At 36.4% G+C, this 8,397-nt stretch overlaps 1 protein-coding gene across 1 annotated transcript; it reads right to left on the minus strand.

Moving 5' to 3' along the window:
- Positions 1–2,350: 2,350 nt before the first annotated feature.
- On the minus strand, positions 2,351–7,729 carry FABP9 (fatty acid binding protein 9, testis). Its single transcript, XM_006880493.1, has 4 exons — positions 7,657–7,729; positions 4,286–4,458; positions 3,249–3,350; positions 2,351–2,401 (listed from the first exon to the last, which is right to left on the minus strand). The coding sequence occupies exons 1-4, from the start codon at positions 7,727–7,729 to the stop codon at positions 2,351–2,353; spliced, it is 399 nt and encodes a 132-aa protein (XP_006880555.1).
- Positions 7,730–8,397: the final 668 nt, after the last annotated feature.

Raw genomic sequence — 8,397 nt, forward strand, 5'->3', positions numbered from 1 at the left:
TACAAAGGGTTGCTATGCATCGCAGGCGACTCAACCAATAAGTTACATACTATGACAGGTCTGGAAGCAGAAGTGGCACCCAATTCCTCAACAATCTTGATGCATATTTGACCAATTAATATATATTTTTTTAATTTAAAATACAACATGATTTTTACACCATTTCTCCTCTTTCTTCTTTTCCTTCTCTTTCTACCAAAATTGCCATTCCTGAGAATGCCCATTCCTAGGGATTATAGTTGATGAGATTATTAGGGACTTAGTATAGTTCTAACAACTATATTGCATTCACTCATTCATACATTCATTATCACCAAGTCAGAACTGACTCATAGCTGATCCTCCATTGGGTTTTCAAAGCTGTAAATCACATGGAAGATTCCCTAGTTTTCTCATATGGAGCCCCTGGAGGATGTGAATGAGCAGAAAGGTGCCGCATTTAGCTCCCATTATTAAAGATTTAACATTTCAGGACTGGCATTTAATAAAATGTCATCCTACAAAGTCTAAATTGTAGTGACAGATGCACTGGTCTCATTTTAAATGGATTAACAGGTGAGAAAATTATTATTTTGCATATTGGGAAAATCTGCTGTTAGAGATCTCTCTAAAGTATGGAATAGCAATGATGTGACTTTGGAGACTAAAGTGCACCTGATATAGTCCATGGTCTTTGCAATCACTTGCTATGCATCAGAGAGCTGGACAATGACTAGGAAGGATAGAAAGAGAATTGATGCCTTTGAGCTGTGGTGTTGGAGAAGAGTATAGAATATACCAGGGACTGCTAAGGAAACTAACACTAGAGAGAGTTAAACCAGGCTGCTCCTTGGAGGCAAGGATTCTGAAGCTTCATCTGACATACTTTGGACATGTTTCAAGGAGGGACCAATCCTCAGAGAGGGATGTCATCCTTGGGAGGATGGAGGGACAGCACAGGAGAGGAAGACCCTCTACGAAGTGGCTTGATTTGGTGACTAGGGTAATGGAAGTAGATGTGTTGGAGACAGTGATATTGGCACAGGTAGAGCAGGATTTAGGGTTGTCATACAAAGGGTCATTATGAGTTGCAGGCAACTCGATGGCACATAACAACAACAACAACAACAACTTCTAGAAAACAATATATATTATCTAATTGATGCCTTTGAGTTGTGGTGCTGAAGAAGAGTCTTGAACATATCCTGGATGGCCAAGAAAACAAATAGGTCTGTCTCTGAAAGGGTGAAACCAAATTTCTCCTTGGAGACTAGGATTTTGAAGCTCCAGCTCACATACTTTGGACATGTGGCCAGGAGGAATCTATCCTTGGAGAAGGATGTCATGCTTGGAAGAGTGGAGGGACAACATGGGAGAGGAAGACCTTGGATGAGATAGAATGATACATACCTAGGGCAATGGGGGAGGGGGGAAGTGTGTGACTGGCTGAGGAAGTGTGAGGACTGGCTGAGGCTATTGTATATAGGGTCTTTATGAGTTGAAGGTGATTTGATGTCACATAACAACAACAACAACTATCCATCAGTTTGTGGTAGGACCAGCTTTCTGCAAAAATAAAAATCAGCAATATCAATTTTCAATCTTTATACTACCTAGTAATTTTCAATGACTATAATTTATCCCTTACCAAACCAGTTACTATTGAGTCAAATCTGACTCATGATGATCTTGTGTGTCAAAATACAACTTTTGCACAGGATCTTCAACAGATGATGTTTTTGAATGGCCACACCTTTTTTCCAAGGTCACTGCTAGATATGAAAACTTTCAACCTTTGGTTAGATGCCATGACCTTTAACCATTCATCCCATGCAGGAATTCTATCTTCCTTCTCAGTCAATTGGTCATTGCTGTCAAGTCAAAATCAACTTGTAGCTGATCCTCCAATGCGTTTATGGAACTGTTAAATCACCTGGGAAGATATTTCCAATCTTTATCACACAGAGTAACTAATGGATACAAACTACCAGAAAGGCATGTCCTTTTGGCCAGTAGTGTAATTCTCCTTGGACAGAAGTCTTCAACAGAAGATTTTCTGAAAGAATACCTTAACCTAAATGGAATAGTTCTTTAAGCAACCTCAATTATTTTGTACGTCAAATGGGCAGAGGAAATTTCAGTGCTCTTAGAATCACACCATGGGCAAGTAGCATCTTGCCCCACCAATTCATCAGATTGAGCCTTAGTATTACACTTAGTATTACACAGCTGCAAAATTGCACTTAATTTGATGTTTTATTGGGCAAATTTATTTTAAACATTTTTAAAAACTCACTGGCCCTGAGGCATATCTTCTGTAAGTACCAGTTTCCTGTTAGAGAACATGTTATTACTGAAGCAGACATTTTCTTCACACCTTTTCATAGACTCTAGTGCTGACAACATTATTCATGGTGCATTCCTAAAAGCAAAGAGCATTCTATTAGAATTGATACATGGCAGATTGAACTTGTCCTCCTTCTCCCTTTCCAGAACAAATTCTCTTTAAGTTACAGAGAAATAATTGAGTCACATGAAAGAAATGCATCAAAAAGAAGTATTGACAAATCACAATAAGAGATCATCTTACCCCAATAGCAGAGGCAAAGTTTAACAGAACAGATGTGGAAAGATAGAAACTCTTATAACCTGTTGGTGGAATTGTAAAACGGCACAACCATTTTGGAAGGCAATTTGGTGTGTCCTCCAAAACCTGAACATAGACATTTCGTATAACCTGAGTAAATTAGAACTGAGACACAAAGAGAGATCTGTATACCGATGTTCATAGCAGTGTAAGTCACTATCGCAAGAACACAGTAACAGCTCAAATGTCCAACCACAATGGAATAGACTGAGAAATTGTGGTACATTCATATGATGAAATACTATATAGCATGTAGGAGCAATGATTTTGTAAATCACTACCTAACATGGGAGGGACAGGAGAGCATAATGGTAAGCGAACTAACTGATTCTCATAAGGACAAATACACTATAAGACCATTATTATAGAAGTAGAAAGATAACTAGTAAAATGTGTATGAAGATCCAAGAGGAGGAAGGTAGGAGCAAAGAGGTGAAGATGGGCAGGAGAGTAATCATAGATCTGCACAATTTGATGGGTAGAAGGAGGATTGTATAAAGAAAAGAGGAAAGATCCAGTGTGAAAACAACATTTATGAACTTTGTAAACAATTATAAACTAAAAATTTTATAAAAAAAACAAAAGAAGCAGCATTGAAAATTTTAATCTAGAGAATACGCACCACTACCATTTTTCCATCTACAATTTGTCTTTTGATTGTAGTCTCCTTGCCGGGCCACTTTTGGACCTGAATCATTGAGCCACTGTCTAATGTTATGGTGCTCTATAAAAGCATAAAAGAGTCAATTAGAAATTGTTGTTATTATGTGCTGTCAAGTTGACTATGATTTCTAGAAACCCAGTCAACGATGGATCTGAACCCACCCGATCAATGTGTCATCCTCATTATCTTTGATACACTTGAGCCCATTGTTACAGTCACTGAGTCAATCCATCGTGTTGAAGGTCTTCTCTTACACTGAAAAATTGCCATTCACTATATTCAAACCTTTACAAGACTGGGTGGGCATCTATTCCGCATCTTCACTTTGAAATTATTTTCTTTAAACTTCTTCCCTTTGTTTTGTCATAATTGAATACCAGCAAATTGGAAGAAATGTTATTACCCAGATAATACTTCCTCTCTTTATTCAAGCAATATGCAAAGTATTTGTTTCTTATCATTCTTATATCAGTCAAAACGCAAAAACTCATTGCTGTTGAGCTGGAACCAACTCATAGTTGACCTTCCAGTGGACTTTTGAGAGGCTGGAAATCCTATGGGAAGAAATTGCCCGTCTTTCTCCCATGGTGTGATTACTGAACCTTTGTGTTAACAGCACAATTCCCAAAGAACTGTGACACCAGGACTCATATAATGACAGCAAGCTATCAGAAAAAGTAATGAAAACATTTATAGTGTTGTAGTCTGTTAATCAGCTAAAAATATTGGTATTAGAAATATGCAGACATTTATCAACAAGGTAAGTTCAAAATTACTTGATGATACATGAGGTTTTCAGCGAATCGCCCATCTTTCTTTTAGGGATCAGCTAGTAGATTCAAACCAGATGCCATCTGTTTGCAGTGCAATCACTATGCCACAAGAGACCCCCTATAAAACTCAAAAGTATTATAATACTCAGTGTGAATAAACCATGTCTAATTGCTTCATACTGCTTACTTGGTTACTGAACATCAGTAAGATTTAGGTCTCACCTTCACTTTCCGGTTGTCTGCTGTGAGTTCCTCAAACTCTTCTGCCAGCTTGAAGGAGATTGAAGTGTTCTTAAAAGGACTGTCTGTTCTGATGCTCACCACATCCCCATTGACACTGATAGTGACACTTGGCTTCACTAATCCAGCCACATTTCTAGCTTCAGAGCTCATTCCTATAAGGCAGATGACAGGACAAATCTTAAGACATTGAGGAGGAAGAGTTAACTATTGATTTGAAACACAATTTTAAAGAATACATACTTTATTGAATTTTTATGGATAATTTACTGTGTGGTTTTGTAGGCCTTTTATGGTCTTTGTATTAAATCAGATTCTCCCAATCATGTTGTTAGTTTCCATTTAGTCAGTTCTGATTCATAACAATGATATGCACAATGGAATGGAACAATACCTGGTCTGTGCCATCCTCACAATCTTTGCTATATTTGAGCTCCTTGTTGACCCTATGACAATGATCCTTGTTGAGAGTCTTTCTTTTTTTCGCTGTCCTCCAATTTTACCAAGGTCAATGCCCTTCTGCAGGGACGAGCTCCTTCTGATTACAGGTCCAAAGTATGAGTGAAGTCTCATTATCCTTGTTTCTAGAAAAACATTATGACTTTACTGCTTCCAACATAGATTTTTTCTTTCTTATGGCAGTCCATGGTGTATTAAAATGTTCTTCTCCAGCACCATAATTCAAGCACATCAATTATCTTTCAGCATTTCTTATTCATTTGTTAACTTGTAAATGTATATAAGATGACTAAATATACCATTGTGTGGGTCAGGCACGACTTAATCCTCCAAGTGACATTTTTGTAACACTATGAAGTCTTTTTCAGCATATCAGTCCAATGCTATATGAATTACTATTGACTGCTGCTTTTGTGGGCATTGATTTCAGATCTAAGTAAAATGAAACCTTTACAATTTCAAAATTTCCTGTATTTGTCATGCTTTTGCATACTGCTCTGGTTGTGAGGATTTTTGTTTTCTTCTTATTAATTTGTAATCCACATTGAAGGCTGTTGTCTTTGATCTTCATTAGTAAGTGCTTCAAATCTTTGTTTTCTGCAAGTCAGGTATGTCATCTGTGTAACGCAGATTGTTGATGATTCTTCCTTCAATATTTATACAGTCCAGTTTCCCAGATTATTTGCTCATTTCAGAGATTTAGTAAGTATCATGGAAGGATATAGATGATCCACGTAGAAGACCTCTGACACATGACAGTAATTATATTTATGTGTATGGTGTCTTTTGAGTTACAGAGATCTAAGAAAACAGTGCAGTGACATCATTCTTATTTTAAAGATATGTGCATGAATTCCAGGAAGATAGTGAAATATTTCAGGTTATTCATCTAATAAATACTGGAGCTAAGATTTAAGCACATACTTTCTAAATCCCCAGACCAGGATATTTTCTATTTTACCAGAGTTGTTGTCTTTTTTCTCTCTTTTTCTTTAAAAGAAAGAAACGTGGATTTCTATTGACACAAACTACTCTGCAAGAATATAACTTATCTTCTCTGTCATTTGCATATTACATGTAGATCTGACAGAGTAAAGAGGAGGCAGGCAAATTAAATAAGTTGGCATTGTGTCTGGCACTGCTACTCAAGCTTGGAACTTCCATGTGGGATGGAATTTTGGCTGAGCAGAAGAATTGACTCCCCATCATCTTTGATTTCCAGGGGTTTTTTTTTAACTTTTTGATGAAGGACGTGCTATGTAGTTTCTTATAGTGGAGGAGCACTGTTAGGAAGAGAACACTCCAAAAAGTATAGTGATTAATCTGCAGGGTTCTAACTTTGTTTTAGTTGTGAGTGATAGTATGGACACACTGATTACATTCTCCAACTTTCCGGCTTTCTTTTAGTAAAATGTCGATTATTATGATGCTTAGCTCTGGAGGCTTAGTAGTATGGAGCTGCACAGCAACTCAAAGGCAAGCAGTTCAAATCCACCAGTTTCTCCAAGGAAGAAAGATGGACCATCTCCTCCCATACAATTAACTGCTGCTGAAAACCCACTAGACAGTCAGCTGAGAGTTGGTTCCAATTGGACAGCACATTGCAAAAACAACCTCATAGGTATGTCAAGAGATTAAGTAAAATTAGGTAAGAAGATATTGGCAGGTGGTACTCAGTGGAATCTGGCTGTTATTCCTGTTTGCCTAATTCCAGCACTCAGTCAAAATACGTGCTATTGTGATAAGCCTCAATTATCTTGCATAAGCTCACAATTAAACGCAAAGGAGGCGAACCACAAAGAAATGCTGAAAAATATTTCCTATTATTCCTTAAGAATGTGAACATCAATTCTGAAAGAGAATCACAAATCCCATTTACAAGTGTATTAACTTCTTACGATGAAGAAGAGACATCATTGTGTGGTTGCTTAGAATGACAAACAGGCTATTAGTAGGTGCTGTTTTAAAAGTTAAAACATACACTTGATGTTGTTTATAGCTTGTTAGTACAAGTAATTGCTTCCATGTTTAAAGGACAAATTAAATGTCATTCTGTTAATAATAAGTAAAATAAAAAAATATTTGTTTTCTACAAACTCAAATAATTACAATTGATTGTTATTATTCTACTTGAATAACAGATAAAAGATAAGTACTTATGAAAAAAATCAATGGTAAACTATTCAATGAGTATGAGTGATCTATTATTGTTGTGTGCTGTTGACTTGGAACCAACTCATAGCTGACACTCCAGCGAATTTGAAACTAAGACTAAATTGCTCATCCTTCCCCCATGGAGCAGCTGGTGGATTTGAACCATGTCCCTTTAGGACTGCAGCACAGCTTCTTACCACCAGGCAACTGGAGCTCCGAGAACAATCTGTTACTCCTATTAAAATTAAAAATTATTAAGATTTTGTTTTATTTTTCCCACATACATCAGAATTCTAAAGTTAGTCAACAAGAAATGTCATTTGCTGTTAGCACTCTTTGTGACATTAACTTAGAACAAAACACATAAAACATTAACTTAGAGACATGAAACAAATGTAATAGAAATATTCAATTACAGATGTTGGTAGTGATTAATACCTATATATTTGAATCTAAAAAATGTCATAATGATGTTACATCAAAGGGGATTAGATAAAGGATAAATAAGCTTGAAAATATGAATTATAACAGAAGAGAGGTGTATATGAACTTTGTATTTGAAAAGATAAAATTATTACTATGAATAATAAAAAAGAGATAAAATCTATGTTACTATTATATGAATACATACACCTTATGATTGTAAAAGAAAATATTTAAGGAACACTTCAAGTCAAATAAGCCCAAACATATCACAAAATGCTTTGTTCGTTTGCCAGTGTTCTAATTGCATCTCTCACCTAGTTCTTTCATGTAATCCTCAAAGTTTTCGCTGGATACCAGCTTCCATGTACCTAGGAAGGGTTCAACCATCATGGGAAGCTTGACAGGAGGCACTCACAGCTGAAAGCCAAAGAAATGGAGGCATTGCTGCATCACCAGTACCTTAATTTAAAGAACATCTTTGTCATGTGACTCTCCTAAAAGGCCAATAAGCAGGAGGAAGAGGGGAAATTCTAGGTCCCAACATCTGAGTCATTTTATTTACCTCCACATTAAGAAATAGAAAATTAGCATATGAAGTTGACTTTGGGTCACTGATTATAGCTTCTACTAGATTTGCACCCAAGGGTCACTTGATAAATATTTCTTGTGTAATGGAAACAATTTTTAATAAAGATCACCCTTTTCAAGTACAGATGCTGAGTCAACTCTGAGAAAACATCTAACAAATGTTTAATGAACACGTAATTGAAGTATTTTCCTGACAAAGACAAGCACATCTTTGGTTGTTCCAGCTCAGCTATTTTCTATTTTGGTTAGTCTCAAAGCTAGCGTATACTCTTCATTAAAATAATGTCTTCCTTTCCCTTCCCTTCCCTGCAGGGTGATGAACTGATATTAGTTAATGTATCTTACATGCCTGCAGTTCCTTAGAGTGAAGAGTAGGGTATTATTAATAGTATCTATGTTGTTAATCAAGGATAATTGAGGACTAGAAAGAAAGATGACAATTTTCATTAAGTAGTAGTTAGTGATTT

This window comes from Elephantulus edwardii, unplaced genomic scaffold, assembly GCF_000299155.1.
Source record: "Elephantulus edwardii isolate Elephantulus edwardi_28Jun2011 unplaced genomic scaffold, EleEdw1.0 scaffold00008, whole genome shotgun sequence".
In the NCBI taxonomy this organism is placed as follows: Eukaryota; Metazoa; Chordata; class Mammalia; order Macroscelidea; family Macroscelididae; genus Elephantulus; species Elephantulus edwardii.

What these genes read in the sequence shown, in the direction of transcription:
- FABP9 (XM_006880493.1), bottom strand. Translation starts at nt 7,729, where the DNA reads ATGGTTGAACCCTTCCTAGGTACATGGAAGCTGGTATCCAGCGAAAAC. An exon ending in GGATTACATGAAAGAACTAG is followed by an intron (nt 4,459 to 7,656) that starts GTGAGAGATGCA and finishes TCTGCCTTATAG; the next exon opens with GAATGAGCTCTGAAGCTAGA. An exon ending in CAGACAACCGGAAAGTGAAG is followed by an intron (nt 3,351 to 4,285) that starts GTGAGACCTAAA and finishes ATGCTTTTATAG; the next exon opens with AGCACCATAACATTAGACAG.